Consider the following 17,876-nt stretch of genomic DNA (forward strand, 5'->3'; position numbering starts at 1 on the left):
ATGCCAGTTTGTGCTGTATTTCCTTCAAGTATATAAGCTAAGTAGAGTCTAGCTCGGTAAGTTCTTGAATGGGAGACTTTCCGGACCCACCTCAGTGTTATGCATGTTGATGGTGATTCAGTAGAAGGCACACTTCTGAGTTAGTATCATAAGAACAGCAACACTGGGTCAGACCAAAGGTCCATCTAGCCCAGCATACTGTCTTCCGACAGTGACCAAACCTAGGTGTCCCAGAGGGAATGAACAGAACAGGTAATCATCAAGTGATCCATCCACTGTCGCCCATTCCAAGCTTATGGCAAATAGAGGCTAGGACACCATCCCGGCTTATAGTCACTGATGGACCTATCCTCCATGAACTTATCCAGTTCTTTTTTGAATCCTATTAGTGTCTTGGCCTTCACAACATCCTCTGGCAAGGAGTTCCACAGGTTGTGTGTTGTGTGAAAAAAACACTTCCTTTTGTTTGTTTTAAACCTGCTGCCCATTAATTTCATTTGGTGACCCCTAGTTCTTGTGTTTAAAGAAGTAAATAACACTTTCTTATTTACTTTCTCTACACCAGTCATGATTTTATAGATCTCTATCTTGTCTCCCCTTAGTTGTCTCTTTTCCAAGCTTTTCCCAGTCATATTAATCTCTCCTCATATGGAAGCCGTTCCCTACTCCTAATCATTTTTGTTGCCCTCTTCTTTAACTTTTCCAATTCCAATATATCTTTTTTAAGATGTGGTGACCACCTCTACATGCAGTATTCAAGATGCGGGCATATCATGGATTTATATAGAGCCAATATGATATTTTCTGTCTTATTATCTATCCCTTTCTTAATGATTCCTAACATGGTTAGCTTTTTTGACTGCCCCTGCACAGAGATTGGATGTTTTCAAAGAACTATCCACAACGACTCCAAGATCTTTTTCTTGAGTGGTAACAGTAATTTAGATCCCATCATTTTATATGTATGGTTGGGATTATGTTTTCCAATGTGCATTACTTTGCATTTATCAACATTGAATTTCATCTGCCGCTTTGTTGCCCAGTTTTGTGAGATCCTTTTGTAGCTCTTCGCCGTCTGCTTGGGACTTAGCTATCTTGAGTAGTTCTGTATCATCTGCAAATTTTGCCACTTCACTGTTTACCCCTTTTTCCAGATAATTTATTCATATGTTGAACAGCACTGATCCCAGTACTGACCCCTGGGGGACACCTTTATTTACCCCTCTCGATTCTGAAAACTAACCATTTATTCCTACTCTTTGTTACCTAACTTTTAACCAGATATTGATCCATGAGAGGACCTCCCCTCTTATCCCATGACAGCTTACTTTGCTTAAGAGCCCTTGGTGAGGGACCTTGTCAAAGGCTTTCTGAAAATCTAAGTACACTATATTCACTGGATCCCCCTTGTCCACATGCTTGTTGACCCCCTCAAAGAATTCTAGTAGATTGGTTAGGCATGATTTCCCTTTACATCTTCCCCAACAAATTATGTTCATCTATGCATCTGACAGTTTTGTGCTTTACTATAGTTTCAACCAGTTTGCCCGCTACAGAAGTCAGCCTGTAATTGCTGGGATCACCTCTGGAGCCCTTTTTAAAAATTGGCGTCACATTAGCTATCCCCCAGTCATTTGGTACAGAAGCTGATTTAAATGTTAGGTTACAAACTACAGTTAGTAATTCTGCAACTTCACATTTGAGTTTCTTCAGAACTCTTGAGTGAATACCATCTGGTCCTGGTGACTTATTACTATTTAGTTTATCAATTTGTTCCTCTAATAACACCTCAATCTGGGACCATTCCTCAGATTTGTCACCTTAAAAGAATAGCTCAGGTTTGGGAATTTCCCTCACATCCTCAGCCGTGAAGAGTGATGCAAAGAATTAATTTAGTTTCTCCGCAATGGCCTTATCATCCTTGAGTGCTCCTATAGCATCTCAATCGTCCAGTGGCCCCACTGGATGTTTAGCAGGCTTCCTGCTTCTGATATATTTTTAAAAAAAAAATTGCTATTACTTTTTGAGTCTTTGGCTAGCTGTTCTTCAAATTCTTTTTTGGCCTTCCTAATTATATTTTTACATTTCATTTGCCAGAGTTTCTCCTTTCTATTTTCCTCACTAGGATTTAACTTCCACTTTTTAAAGGATGCCTTTTTTTTCCTCTCACTGGTTCTTTTACTTTGTTGTTTGGCCGTGGTGGCCCTTTTTGGTTCTATTAGTATGTTTTTTAATTTAAGTTGAGCCTCTATTACGGTGTCTTTAAAAAGTTTCCATGCAGCTTGCAGGGATTTCACTTTTGGCACTGTACCTTTTCATTTCTGTTTAACTAACTTCCTCATTTTTGTGTAGTCCCCCTTTCTGAAATTAAATGCTGGGCTGCTGTGGTGTTTTCCCCACCACAGGGATGTTAAATTTAATTATATTATGGTCACTATTACCAAGCAGTCCAGCTATATTCACATCTTGGAATAAAGAATTGCTTCTCTTCTTATGGGTTCTATGACTAGCTGCTCCAAGAAGCTGTCATTTAAGGTGTCGAGAAACTTTACCTCTGCATCCCATCCTCAGTTGACATGTACGCAGTCACTATGGGGATATTTGAAATCCCCCATTATTATTGAGTTTTTTATTTTTTATAGCCTCTCTAATCTCCCTGAGCATTTCACAGTCACTGTCACAATCCTGGTCAGATGGTCAGTAATATATCCCTACTGCTATATTCTTATTATTCGAGCATGGAATTACTATCCATAGAGATTTTATGATACACTTTGGTTCATCTGAGCTTTTTACTTCAGTTGATCCTATGCTTTCTTTCATATATAGTGCCACTCCCTCACCAGCACGACCTGTTCTGTCCTTCCGATATATTTTGTTCCCTGGTATTACTGAGCCCCACTGATCATCCTCATTCCACCAAGTTTCTGTGATGCCTATTATATCAATATCCTCATTTAAGACAAGGCACTCTAGTCCACCCATCTTATTATTTAGACTTCTAGCGTTTCTATATAAGCACTTTAAAAACTTGTCACTTTTTAGCTGTCTGCCATTACATGATGCATTTGAATGGGACTATTTTTTATTTGGCTGTTTCTCATCAGATCCTACCCGTATTTTATCATCTTCCGTCCTCTCCTCCTTACTAGGACATAGAGTATCTCCATTAATAGATCCTCCTCTAAGGCATCAGTTGCTTCCCCTCATGGAGTTTTGGTGGGAGAGTGGAGAAAGACTGCACTGTGGAGCTAACTTTTTTTTACTGAGCTGTGTCATAGAGGTCATGACTGCCTGCTGTGGAGTTAGCTTCTACTTGATTTCATTTGGCATTGTAATTTTCTGTAGAAAAGTTCCTAGAATTTCAAGAGGGGACTTATTTAAACATTTATAAACCCAAATAAATAAATTTATTCTCAAAGATCTTCTGTCATTTCCCATAAAGGTGCTCTCAGATTCCAACTCTTAATTATTTTCTTCCAACCTAAATTCCTTCTTATATTTTTAGCTTTTCATTTCTGTTCTAAAATTGTTCCATGGTGTTTCTGCGGACCGTCACATAGCAACTGCATTCTTCTCCGGAGGTGTCTGCGCTCTAGTGGTGATTCACGTGAGCCCTAGATATTATACAATGTCACTTAATTCCCTCTTAGGGTGTGGGGAGCTAATTTCATTTATAAAATGCTTTAGAATACCTGGAATAAAGGAGTTATAAAGGTGCATATTATTTATATTATTGTTAACTTATTAGCAATTTTAAATTTTATAATCATTCTTATTGGCGCACATACAATCCAAAAGTTTGGTTCTACCTTTGGTGCTATTAAGAGAATTTCAGGCCTGGGAATATCAAAATGGTGGATTTCAATACCCAAACTGCATTTTACTCTATTCCCATTTCCTACCTTTCTTCTTTCCTTCTAGCCTTTGAAGTTTAAAAAGGCTAGCTTACAAAAGTACGTATCTTTCAAAGCCCTGTCCTAGTAGTGAATTCTGACCAACCTATCTTTCTGGGAACTCTTCATGCTGATTTCATGCCTCTGCCCATATGGACAAAAAGCCTGATTTACGTTAAGTGCACCACTCTCCATTCTGCACTAGTTGGAGCACAAAGAGCACCCATCACAAATATCTGTTTTGTTAGCACACAACTATGTGCTCTCAGGGCCATTTTAAGGGCTTTTTTTTTTTTTAACAGTATTTAACTTCCGTTTACGTTCTGTAAAAGGGAGATAAGAATACTTCCTTTCAAAGTCTGTTGAAGTCTTTACTAAGACACTCATTAACATCAGCGGGATTTGGATCAGGAGTTTCCATGCGTTGAAGTGCTTGCAGTCTATTGTCCTGTACTGTTTGTACACCTCAGTTCCTCAATCTTGGTTGGGGCTTCTAGGTGCTATGACAATGCAAATAATTAAAAATAATGTAAAAGACCTTATGAGGACACCTGTGCCTTCCTAATATGACACGTTGGCACTGAGAATCAATCCTGCTTTTTCTTTTCTTACCCTTTTTCGGGTGGTGTTTCACCCTTTCTGTTGCTAGTACCAGAAAAAAGAGGATTGTGTAGTAGTTAGAGCAGAAGATTGGGCTCAAATGATATGGTGCTATGAGACACTGGGTCTCAAATTATCCATCTGTAATATGGGGATAATACCTCCTGAGGAGGGGGTTAAGTTTTAATACTCCTAAAGTGTTTTTGGGTCCTCAGGTGAAAGTTGTTGTGTTGGTGCAGAGGATTATTTGCAATATCCATATTTAAAGCAAATCACCGTTGACTAAGACAGCATGTTTTTAAACTGCTGGATATTTTTAATTAACATTTTAGGGGTTGCAGTAGTCGAATTGCATGATGTATTCAATTATGCATATTTATAATTTTCTCTCTTTCAGGCTGTTCCCTATTCCAGAGAGTTCAAACAGAAATATGATTACTTCAGGAAGAAGTTAAAGAAACCAGTGAGTAATTGCCTGCCCTGTGTTGGAGCCAATTGCCTTAGGGTAGGAAAACAACAATTGACTGCCCCAAGAATAGATAAGCAGTGCTGCACTCTGTTACTGTACATTCACCAGTTTTCCTTGCTCGTCCTACCACAGCTAGCTGAATATGAACAAATTGACTGAAGCTTTTCTGTATGGATCAAAAACGCTTTCAGTCTCAACCAAAACTGATAACTTGAGCCTCGAGGGCTGGGTTTCATTTATAAATGGACAATTAAAGCAGTGAGGCAACAAAGAAGCAGTAACAACTTAATATCACCTCAGAATTTGCACTAATTGGCATGTGTGAGGACAAGCTCAGATGAAAATCCAAGCCTTGAATGGGCATAAGGACTGAGACTTCCCTCTCACCTCAGAGGTGGTCTGTGCAAGAGCATTGTCGCAGGAAATTGGCAGAGCAGTGGGGAAGTTGGTGTTGCTGCCACTTATGGTATATTGGGTCTGTGAACAAAGAGGACTTCAATCATCAACATCTTTCACCAGCACTAAAAATCGCTTCGTGAAAATAAGAGACGAGCGCTCAGTGCTAACTTGCCTATGGTATTGATTGGCTCAATAATGATTTTAAAGTTTTGGTAGCCATAACCAGATTACAGGGGGTCCTGAGGCATTCTTTTGCTATACATGATATCTCCTTACCTTTGCATCCAAAATCTGTGAGGGCTGCTTCTTTCACTGTATTAAAATGCTGCACTTCTCAGGCACCAAATAGCAATTTTAGCAGCCGTGTTAGTCTGTATTCGCAAAAGAAAAGGAGTACTTGTGGCACCTTAGAGACTAACAAATTTATATGAGCATAAGCTTTTGTGAGCTACAGCTCACTTCTTCGGATGCATTCAGTGGAAAAAATCCGATGAAGTGAGCTGTAGCTCACGAAAGCTTATGCTCAAATAAATTTGTTAGTCTCTAAGATGCCACAAGTTCTCCTTTTCTTTTGCAAATAGCAATTGGCTTTCTGCTGCATTAAACAATATAATTGGCAGTAAAAATGTTTGCTTCAAGCCCATCTTAGCAGGAAAACTAGACATTTTTTTCCAATTTCTCTCCTGTCGCTTGTCTGTTCATCCCACCTTATTTTCATTCTGCTTATTCCACACACACATTCTTACTTCTCCTTTGCTTTTTTGCTATTTGTCTTCTTCTGTTGACTAATTTTCTTTAATATGCAAAATAGGATGGAAACCTTTGAGCCATTACAATGGAGCTGGCCCAGACTTATACCTGAAGGTAGTTGAAAATTTCTAGACACAATAGCAGGCTACCGTCTTATAGAGGGGGTGAAGCTCTGGAAAACAGGATGCTGGAGGAACCTTTGATTCCTTAGCTGGGTTACTCACTGCTCTGTGCTGTCATCTTAATACCGCTAGCAATGACGTGTAGGCTATGCATTCAGACCGACATTTCTCCTTTCGTGTAGGCTGATATACCAAACAGATTTGAGATGAAACTACACAGAAATAATATTTTTGAGGAATCCTATAGAAGAATCATGTCTGTGAAGAGGTCTGATGTACTAAAAGCTAGACTCTGGATTGAATTTGAGTCAGAAAAAGGACTTGACTATGGAGGCGTGGCCAGAGAATGGTTCTTCCTGTTGTCTAAGGAGATGTTTAATCCTTATTATGGACTCTTTGAATATTCAGCAACGTAAGTGTCCATTAAAATATTTCTATTGTAAGTGATCCAGATTAGTATTTGGATAGAAAAAAATGTTATGTAGTAGAGCCCTTAGATTTTCCTTTGGGATGTACTTTTAAGTTCTTTAACCAAGACCAGTGTAAAATGTCTCTCTCTATACTGTGGTTTGTTACTTATTCCAGGAAACCTTCTGAAATGAAACTGCAGCTGTGATCTATTTGGCAACTTTCATTGTTTTGTAAATGTTCCACATCGTTTTGCAAGGCAACATACTGTAGGCATTTGTGCGACTAGCTAGCAGTAGTGAAAGGAATGGTACAAGAGAAGGGGCTCATTTTATGTCACTCCCAATACAATGCATGGTTGTTGCTCATTTCAAGTTCTGGGGTTTGGATTGAAATTCAGCTCTCGTGGGCCAGCTTCTCGTTTACACTAACGACCCTTTACACAACTCTGGCACTATAAACGGGCCTTAAAGTGGGAGTGAATTACATTTACACTCATTGTAAGGCCCGTTTATGTTGCCAGAGCAGTGTAAATGAGAAGCTGTTCCTTGTGCTCAAAGTGCCTTTATGTAATGTCATGTTATGTACTTAACTACTAATACAGTGGTTAAAGATTGATTTGTTTATTGCAGGCAGTGCTTTCTGTGTTTGGTGTCAATATCGAGTTCACTACTTTTTTCCAATAAAAGTGTTGAGTAGGCTGTAAAGGAGATGAACTGTATAAACAAGAAATTCCTTATTCTGTGTATCAGCTTCTCTTTTCTTTTCTTTTTAAACAATTGCACAACTTGCAAAGGAGCGTTCTATTTTTGTGTATAAGAAGCACAAGGTTGTAAAATATATGACTAGTTCAAAGTGCTGCAGAAACGTTTTTGCCTTTGAAAAGGTCCTTTTCATTCATTGGATATATGCAATAATGCATGAATATTTTAAACAAAAACTATTTAAGTTTTAAATTCAATTTGGCAGAAAAAGAGTAACAAGAAATCCCACTGAAGTGAGAATTGTCATTAAAAACAGGAATGAGAAATCATTACAGATGACATTTTTAACCTATGCTGCTAGGAAGCTTATTTTTTCCCCCTAACACTGTGGTAATAAAATGAATTTAGAATTCATGCTTGGAAATACTCATATTTCCAAAGTATCACTTACCTGTTAGTGTAGTCATTCAGTCCCCCATTGCTGTGTGGATCACATTACTGTTTAACTCTTACAAGATATACAGGCAGTCCCCTGTATATCAGTACGCAAGACCCGACTTACGCAAATCCGCACTTACAGAAAAAGTTACATAAGCTAGAAATAGGAGGTGGGGTTTTTTTGTTTTGTTGGTTTTTTTTTGCATAATGGTTGGGTATACGTTTCTGACTTACCCAAAATTCGAGTTACGCAATGTGTTCCGGAACTGAACGATTGCGTAAGTTGGGGAGCATTTGTATTCAGTCTGAAGAACATAAACTAGGTAGCATCTATCCATGGTTTTGTGGGTTTTTTAATAAATCCATTGTCGTATTAGCACAATGACTTTATAGCAAATTTGGCAAGTACTGTATTCTTAGTTCTAGTTCTCTCCCAGGCTTAATCATTAGAATCTGTATTGTTCAGAGGTGGAATCAGGGCCAGCTCTAGGTTTTTTTTGCTGCCCCAAGCAAAAAATTAGCCGCCCCAAGCTCCGAGAGCACAACCGCCCCTGGAATTGTGCCACCCCATGCACATGCTTGGTGCCTAGAGCCAGTCCTGGGTGGAATTCTGGCTATGACTCAGGTGCCAGGGAACCTTGCACCCCTGAGGATCTCTTGCATTTCCACCTTCTTTTACATTTCCCTCTCCCTTCACTAGTTTTTTCAAAGGCTTCTCCTCACAGCAACGTTTCCTTCGATGAAGGGGAACTATACAAGGCTCTTTTCTGAGCCAGTCAGGGTATGTCTATGCTGCAGTGTAAACCCAGGGTTAGTGGGACTCAAATCAGTTGACCCATGATAGGAAACCCTGGGCTTCAGCATCTATGTTGTATTTTAACCATATTTTAAGACTTTTCTCACCCGTGCTTGAACCTAGGGCTCTGGGAACCACACTGCAGTGCACAGACCTGAGTCAAAGTAACCATATCCCAGAGTCCCTACTCTTCCCCCACACACACACACCGAAATATGGCTGCCATAGCCCTAGGACTGTGGTGCACTGTGGGAAATCTTTACTGCTCAACATGCAGGAAGCAGCTTGCTTTGCAAAAGGCTTGATCGATTTGCAAAACAGGAGGCTCTCTGATAATGTGCTTGCAGATCGGTGATCAGAAGAATTGGCTTCTGTTTTTAATAGTGTGGATTTCAGATTGTTCAGAAAGAGAGGACAAAGGAAATTGTCCCATGGAATTGAGATACTTCCAGCTGACTCCTGGAACCCAAGTCAAGCGAGGCCGCATCTACACTGCAAAGCAATAGAGCTCAGAACCAGGTCGTGGCTTAACTTGAGCTCAGACCCTCAGCCCTGCAGGGTCCTGGGACCCTGGGTCCAGGTCCTGGGACCGTGGATCCAAGCCCTGGGTTAGCATAATAATAGTGTAGACACAAGGGGGGTTAGGCTTGAGCCCAGGCTTAAGCACGGGCTTACATTGCGGTGTAGTCATACCCTCAGTGCTATTCAATGTGCCCACAAGAGGACACTCCTAGAGATAGTCATATTAAGTGCTCTCGGGTAAAAGCCTGGTTCTGTTGAAGTCAATGGGAGTTTTGCCATGGACGTCAATAGAGCCAGGTTTTCACCCTGTCTTCCCCAGGGGCCGGGTGTAATATTTTTACTTTTGTCAGCCAGAGAGTTCAGGACTCACATTGTGAACAGCCACATGGCAACGGTCATGTGATCATTGTGTTTATCGTAGCAATGTATTATTTTCTGTTCATGTGTCATCATTTTACAGCTCTCCTCTTATTTGTCCTTGTGCCCTTCTTTTCCCCCAGCATACAGACTGGGTGAAAGAACATTCTCACTTCATTCTCGAGGTTGCTGTGGTGCCAATGGCCCATCTCGATGTTAAGATTTTTTTTAAACAATTAGACATCTATATGAATAAGAATAGTATTGGCTGTTAGGTTTAGCGACAGGAATGATAAAATCACAGCAGCAGCAGCAGTCCTTGCGCTGCATGGCATAACCTGATCACTCGCTCAGGTCATGTCTTAGACTATAAACCCTTCAGAACAAGGACTATGTCCTTTTCTGTGTTTGTACATGCCTCAGTTTGGTCATCTGGTGAAGGCTATAGAGGTATTACATATTTAAGAAAAATAACATTTTTCCTGTGGTGAAGTGGTGCACGGTGGAGAATAGGGTGTAATGCCATTCTCACCTATCCTGCATTCACCACACTTGGAGACAGGTATCACACAAGTGGCAATGTCAGTCACTTCTGGTATGGTGATTCTTACATTCCTAACAATACAGTTTTGACTCCCTCACCCCAGTAAGCAATCTGTAAAATGCAGCAGCTAAGGCACACAAAGACAAATTTAAATACTGACCTACTTGACTGCAGAAATAGAAAATAGATGGCCCAAAGTCAAATTGCTTATTAATGTATCTGAAGTCAACTACTTGATTATTTAAAGTTTTTTTTTTCTCTTCAAAAAAAAAAGGGACAACTATACCCTTCAGATTAATCCCAATTCAGGTCTTTGTAATGAAGATCATCTGTCCTATTTCACATTTATTGGACGAGTTGCTGGCCTGGCAGTGTTTCATGGGAAGCTATTAGATGGTGAGTTTAAAAAAAAAAATAATAAATGTTGTTATGGCATGTGTCATTTTTATTGACTTTTACTCCTGTGAGCCCTTGCAGAGCCAGCATAGCTAAAGGAGAGTGAGCTGCATTCTGTTCCTGTTAGCGCATCACCTACAGAATTGCTTCCTATGTTCAAATCAGCCACAGCTGAAGGCTGTGAGGTTGCACAAGTGGCAGTGAGGATATAATTTGATCTGTAGAATCTTTTATTACTGGTGTGGTGTGAGAGAGAAATATTCCAGGTTGACCTTGGGATCCTGAAATAAGCATGCAATTATAAAGATGACTCTTTCTAAACTGAGTCCATTTTATCTGGAGTCACTAAGGCACAATAAACCATGCAACTTCACAATGTCATTTTTACAGTCACTTTGCAGAGCAGAATGGCACCTCATAAATTGGGAGCTCAACCCTTGGACCTAAATTCTCCAGACTTTTACATCTCTTTTACATTGTAGCTCCATTCATAGTTACACTGCCATAAATCTGTTGCCATGGAGTGGAGAACTGGTCCTCTGTGCTTACAGAAAAGATGGGAAAGTCGTGTTGACTTAAGCAGTTGTATCTGTATTAACAGAGGGCAATTTCTTTGCCATTGGCAAGCTAAAGCAATACGATGCTTTTTTAAACCGGAACAAATCTATTCTATGCCTTGACCTATGGTGGGTAGAGCAGAATAGTGGAGGTTACGCTCTCTTTCCTCCACTGCCTGAATGATCTTATCCTCTAACAAATTAATAATTGGAATTGCCGCAAGCTACATCATAACCTTGAGGCAATACATAATACTAAAATATGGGTTTTCTGTGCAGCTGCTGCAGCTGGAGTGCTATTTCAACTCATTTTCTCCCAAGGACTCTGTCAGAATGACAGTGGATGTGGATGCTGGGTGGATTGTTGTGGAAGGCTAGGGATAGTGATCAGTTTTAATTACAACAGTAACACAGGACACTTCCAAGGGACTGTTGTAATGAGTGGCTGTGGTTAATGAACGGCCCCCTGGCTTCACTTCAGGATGTCATCTCTCTTAGCAGATTGTTAATCCCCAAGAAATGTCCTATGCTTGTACTGTTACTACTAGGATGTATTACACTGCAGTGGCTGCTGATTATAATTCTTTGTTTTACACTTGCTAATCTGATATCAATGTGGTATTTTTTTCTTTTCTAATTCTCTCCGTATTCTTTCCTTGGGACATTGAAAGGTGTGAAAGAGTGCTGGTTTTAGCAGTGTTATTATTTGCTGAGTCAATCTATTTACTTGTGCCTCTTCGGGTTGTTTTTTTCAGGCTTCTTCATCAGGCCTTTTTATAAGATGATGCTAGGGAAACAAATAACACTGAAAGACATGGAGTCAGTGGTAAGTGAACACTTAAAACTTATTAGTGTTGAGTGACACGGTGGGCAAGGTAATATCTGTTATTGGATCAACTTCTGTTGGTGAGAGATACAAGCTTTTGTACTCCACAGAGCTCTTCTTCAGGTCTGTCTTGGAGCTCAAAAGTTTGTCTCTTTCACCAACAGAAACTGGTCTAATAAAATATATTACCTCATCCACCTTCTTCCTCTCATATTCTGGGGCCAAAACGGCTACAACAACACTGCAAATAACTTCTTAGTGTTGTCAATTACATGAGTTTCTTCTCTGGGGAAATTGTAAAAGCTAATACTTCTAATAAACTACATGGTGGCAAACACAAGTTAGAGCGGTGAGAACTTGGGGAACATTTCTTATTTTTTAATAGATGTACTTTTGTGTCTGCCAAGATAGTGATTTTAGGCGTAATCCATTAAAATTATGGGGAAAAATAGGTCAATTAGAAAAACAACTTGAGGTGCTTTTTTGTTTTCTTATTTATGCTGTAGACTTTCTGCTTCCTCCTTTCCCTTCCCAAACTAAGTAGACCAATGGGCAGGCATATAGAATCATAGAAATGTAAGGCTGAAAGGGACCTTGAGAGGCCATCAAGTCCAGTCTCCTGTGATGAGGCCAGACCAAATAAAGCTAGACCAGCCCTGACAGGTTTTAGTCCAACCTGTTCTGAAAAACCTCCAGTGATGGGGATTCCACAGCCTCCTTTGGCAGCCTGTTCTACAGCTTAACTACTCTTATAGTTAGAAAGATTTTCCTAATATCTCATCTATATCTCCCTTGCTTCAGATTAAGTCCATTACTTCTTGACCTAGCTTCAGTGGACATGGAGGGCAATTGGTCACCATCCTCTTAACGTATTTGAAGACTGTTATCAGGTTTCTCCTCAGATGTCTTTTTTCAAGATGAAACTTGCTCAGTTTTTGTTATCCTTTCCTCATAGGTCCTGTTCCCTAAGCCTTTTTATCATTTTTGTTGTTCTTTCTGGGCTCTAGGCAGTTTAAACACATCTTTCGTAAAGAGTGGCATCAGGAATTCGACACAATGCTCTAGCTGAGGCCTAACCCAGGACAGTTACCTCTGTGACTACAGCAGGACAATTATCTCTGTGACTTACATTTTTACTGAGGGAATTCTGCGCCAAAAGAACAAAAATTCTGAAAAATTTTGCACAATGTCAATAAATGTCTAGCATGGCAGTGGGGAGCACAGGCTGCAGAGGTGGGAGATCACTCTGCAAGTCCCCCCACCCTAGACACAGACCCTATCTGCCCTCTCCCACTTCCTCCCCCTGACTGCCCCCCTCAGAACCCCCGACCCATCCAATCCCTCTTGCTCCTTGTCCCCTGACTGCCCCAACCCCTATACACACCCCTGCCCTCTGACAGGCCCCCCCGGGACTCCCATGCCTATCCAACCACCCCCTGCTCCCTGTCCCCTGACTGCCCCCCGGGACTCCCTGCCCCTTACCCAATTCCCCCCCCCCCCCTTACCATGGGATGGGGTTCAAGGTCTTGATAATCCCCCTGGATCATTTCTGTTATTCCTGCAACCAGATGTAAAACCGATGCTGCCTGACTAGTTCTTAGTTCTACAACAACTCTTCTTGGTCTTCTCAACAGTTTGTTCCATGGGAGAGGAGCAAGATGCAGTTGATCTTTGTTGGTGTCTAGAGTGTCACGGGTATTTTTCGATCAGTGACACATGACCGTGAATGCACTGCTTTAAAAACGCCGTTCAGCTGCTTGATCTGTGCTCCTCCTCCTCCCACTGTCTTTGTCACGCTCACTGGAGTTTGCTTGTCACTTGTTCAGTCCAATGAACAAACCTTGTTCTGATCTGATTCTGAGTTAATAAACTTTTCACTTACTTTTTTTGCCTCTTGTAATTGGAAACCTTAATTTTTGATCACCTTTGCAGGTGCCGTTTTCACTATTCTTTTTGTTTTGTTTTTTCTCTCCTGTTGGCTCACACTTTCATTGTAAATCTAGGAGAAGTTGAGGATATGAACCATCCAGGGAAACAGTAGGCATCTAGTAGCTGATAGATTTTTTCAGCTTAATAAAGCAACTTAATAAATTGGTATCAGCTTTGCCTTGGAATGAAATGATACTACTGGGCTATTACAGACCATTTTAATTTGATTTATTTTTGTATAAATAACACAGTCATGAGTGTGAACATAGAAAATATAGTATTCAGGAATAATGTAAATTAATAATGCAAACTATCTGATTTCCACTTTGTTATAGCTGTACCAAAATGAAAAGGAAGACTGTATAATCAGATAAGAAATGTGAGAGATTGCAGTCCATTTTAATTATTTCTAGAGCTCTAATTTCAGTTTATTGGTTTTTATATTTATAGCCTATAGCATGTAATGTCAAGTAAACAATAATGTACGCATTTTCAAAGAGTGCTTAATCGTAACCTGGTCTGTTACTACAGGATAGTGAATATTATAACTCTTTGAAATGGATCCTGGAAAATGACCCTACGGAGCTGGATCTCATGTTTTGCATAGATGAGGAAAACTTTGGACAGGTATGTATCAGTTACTAAAAAAGAAAACAAAGATTTCAAACTTACCTTTCCTTCTTCTTTACTTGTCAGTTACTGCCAAACATTCACTAATACTGGGCAGTATTTGTGGTTTGGGAACTCAGTCAGAACTTTCAAGTGTTAATGGTCAGTGCTGCCAACTGCCACGCAGGCTTCCGATCCTGGACTCCTTTCTCCAGGGGTCAGCTGAGACTATGGGAAAGTTCCATAAGTAAGTCCATTCAGGCCCAGTGGCCAGGAGGGCACTAAATAGCAATCCTCTCATACAAACTGTATGGGAAGAAGTGGTGTACACAAGCTCTTCTCCAACACTGTGCTAGAAAAGTTCCTCAGCTTTTGTTCTGGAGGGACCACTTCTGGAGTGAAAGAGTAGGTGTCTTGATGCCCTATGCAGACTTTGGGCTCTGTGATCAGACTGCCAATTAAGGTGCCAAGTGAAGATGGCGTTTGTTTTTACTGTATACACACTATTGAAAATGAACTAGATCAAGAACAACCAACTTATTCTTGGGGGAACTGGTAGCAAATGCTATTTTTACATTGTCTAACATTCTCCATTATAAAAGATTCTTGTGACATTCATTTTAGAAGCTCTTCCACCACCTATATTTGCAGCAGGCCTTTGATATTCGCAGGGGGACCCACCCTGAGGCTACCAAAGTGCCATTTCTTTGTCCCATGAAATTCCGTTAAGCCTTTGCTGAGAAACTGTTAAAAATCACTATTTTCTGTCTCTCACTTACATTTGTCAGGAAAACTCTGGCAGCCTGCCAAAGTAACTAAACACCACAAATGTTCTAAGGTAGTGGTTCCCAAAGTTTTCAGAAGTGCTCTCCTCCCTCCCCCCTCCTGGAGTTTGGGGGGGGGGAGTATGGACAGGGGTAATGGGGCCGAGGCTGGGGCCACAGCTGTGGGAGGTTCTGGGGTTGGGTCTGGGAACAAAGCTACAGCCAGGGGTGAATGACGGCTAGCACTGGGAGTGGAGCCGCAGCTGGGGCTGGGAACGGAGCCGTGGCTAGGCCACAGAGTGGGCCAGCAGCCGGGGCTGCAGCCGGGTGTGGAGCTGTGGCTGGGGGCAGAGCGGGGCTGGTCAGTGCTCCCTCCCTGCCCCCCATGGGGGCTGGCCCAGGCCCCGCTACCCCACCCCCTTAAATGTTCCACCACTGCCAAGGCAGCACAGGCTACTTGGGAGTGCCTGGAAGCTAACAGAATAGTTGTGGCAAGGAAAGGGGAAAGGAACTAGGCTGGATTCCCTTCCCCCACACTCAGCACACTGCCTTAGTGGCACAAGATGCCTGCTGGGGGCAGTACATGGAGCAGGAACTGGATCAGGCTTCCGCACTCCCTCCACAAGTCTCCCCCACGCACACTTAGACTAGTATCTGGCCCCATCAGTCCATTCCCTCCTCCCCTTCCACTTGGGGCACCACAAAGGCCAGAGCTCCCACATTTCCCAGAGGGGTGCAGAGGGCTAGAGAGAGACTCAGGCCAGGGTCCTCCCAGCTACCCCCTGCATCCCATATAGCCTCTGGGAGAGCCACATAGGGCAGGAACTTCCTCAACTCCTGGGTGGTGGGGGAAGAGAGATACAGGCCAGGTTGGGCATCCATTTCTTTTCTTTCTCCCCCACCCCGCACCCCCTGCTGTTTTCCCCACCTGACTACCCCCAGTCCCACCGTCTGGCCAGCAGTCCATCTCTCTTTGGTGCCTCTCCTGGGGCCAGCCAGTATCCATGTCATTTGGGAGTGGTGGAGGGGTGGTGTTGCCTGATTTGTCGCGTCACCTCCTTTCTGCAATGGTAGAATTGAAAACATTCCCCTTCCTTCTGGTCTACTACTTTCCCTCTCAACTTTGAGACTGGTAGACTCCCCACATTAATGCAGAGAAATCCCACAAGGAGCAGTGGCACGTACAGGAGTATTTCCAGTCTGACTGCAGTAGACTGGGGTTAGAAATGGTAAACAAGGAATTTCAAAAGGAAGGATACTTCTTGCTTCCCCCAAAAGGTATAAATGGAAGCAGGTCATTGGTAAGGGAGTATGGGACCTGTTATGGGACTGAGGAATCACAGCTCAGCCAGAGACTAATGAAACTCACAACTAGGCAAAATGCTGACAGCTCCTTTTGCTGCAAAAGCCTTTAGAAGGTAGCATATGTGTTAGATGACAACACAACAGCCCAAATTTTCTCCAATAGTTGATTTCACTGTATCGCACCGAAGTGCTCTGAGGAACTAGCTCCCTGAGAATCTCCTTGTGTAAGTGACTGGATGAAATCCTTAAGGAAGTTGTGTATACCAGAGCAGGAGACATCTTTGCTTCCTGAATTTGCTATTGTCCTTGATGTTTTTGTTCTATATACATAGACCAAAAATATGCAAGAAGTGAAGAACAGTAATAGAATTTCAAACATCTGTTCTTTCTCCTTTAATGAACAACATGGGGAGGATTTTGATAGTTCTTACAAACAAGGCAGGAAATCCATGGGGTGGCTATTATAAATATGTGAAGTGCTGGGGAGCCTCCTTTCAAGAACATAAAATGAAAGGACACTGTGCTACATTCAGAACCCATAATGGCTCTGAGATTGTTTCTTATTGTCTAAATGCAATGTAGCTTCTGGTGATGGGAACAAAACAGCAACAAAATCCTGCCTCTTCCTGGATGCCATACAGGACAAGGAGTAATGGTCTCAAGTTGCAGTGGAGGAGGTTTAGGTTGGATATTAGAAAAAACTTTTTCACTAGGATGGTGGTGAAACACTGGAATGCGTTGCCTAGGGAGGTGGTAGAATCTCCTTCCTTAGAAGTTTTTAAGGTCAGGCTTGACAAAGCCCTGGCTGGGATGATTTAATTGGGAATAGGTCCTGCTTTTGAGCAGGGGGTTGGACTAGATGACCTCCTGAGGTCCCTTCCAACCCGATATTCTATGATTCTATGATTTGTGTCTGGGATCTGAATATCTTTATCCCCTTTGACCAGGAGGCTAAAGCTGTTCTTTTATTTGTGATTTTCTTTTGTTGTCTTCTCTGACCTTCAGGTATTGCATAGCTGGGAGTCTCTGTGCTCTGCGTGTGTGTCCGTCCCATGTTGGTGATAGTTTTTATCAAATCTCTCTTTTCTCAGCACCATTTTACTAGGTACTTAGTTTATTGTGTCCCTAGTTACTGGCGACTTCTGAAATGAAGATGCTGAGAGTGAAGTACAAGGTTGTACCTAACATGGGCTAGATTCACTTCATGGGTTCCACCAGTAGAACTAGATTTCAGGATCTGGCAGTAGAAATTGCCAGGAGCAGAACAGCAGCTTAAAGTCAACCAGTGCCTTTCATCCTTTGTCTCCCTTAAGATGAATCCTAGACCAAATTTCAGAGTAGCAGCCGTGTTAGTCTGTATCCGCAAAAAGAAAAGGAGGACTTGTGGCACCTTAGAGGCTAACAAATTTATTTGAGCATAAGCTTTCGTGAGCTACAGCTCACTTCATCGGATGCATTCAGTGGAAAATACAGTGGGGAGATTTA

The 17,876-nt window shown here is 41.7% G+C and overlaps 1 protein-coding gene across 11 annotated transcripts in view; it reads left to right on the forward strand.

Annotated features, from left to right (window-relative positions):
• The window catches only part of NEDD4L (NEDD4 like E3 ubiquitin protein ligase), a 363,163-nt gene that overhangs the window by 318,288 nt on the left and 26,999 nt on the right, over window positions 1-17,876 (forward strand). For all 11 annotated transcript variants that reach the window (XM_077816704.1, XM_077816707.1, XM_077816708.1 and 8 more), the window contains 5 exons: window positions 4,894-4,959; window positions 6,419-6,648; window positions 10,280-10,401; window positions 11,714-11,784; window positions 14,245-14,340. In XM_077816704.1, the coding sequence (XP_077672830.1) occupies window positions 4,894-4,959; window positions 6,419-6,648; window positions 10,280-10,401; window positions 11,714-11,784; window positions 14,245-14,340 (585 nt within the window). The remainder of the gene's footprint in view (window positions 1-4,893; window positions 4,960-6,418; window positions 6,649-10,279; window positions 10,402-11,713; window positions 11,785-14,244; window positions 14,341-17,876) is intronic.

The sequence above is a fragment of the Eretmochelys imbricata genome, chromosome 5 (assembly GCF_965152235.1).
Source record: "Eretmochelys imbricata isolate rEreImb1 chromosome 5, rEreImb1.hap1, whole genome shotgun sequence".
NCBI classification, from domain to species: Eukaryota; Metazoa; Chordata; order Testudines; family Cheloniidae; genus Eretmochelys; species Eretmochelys imbricata.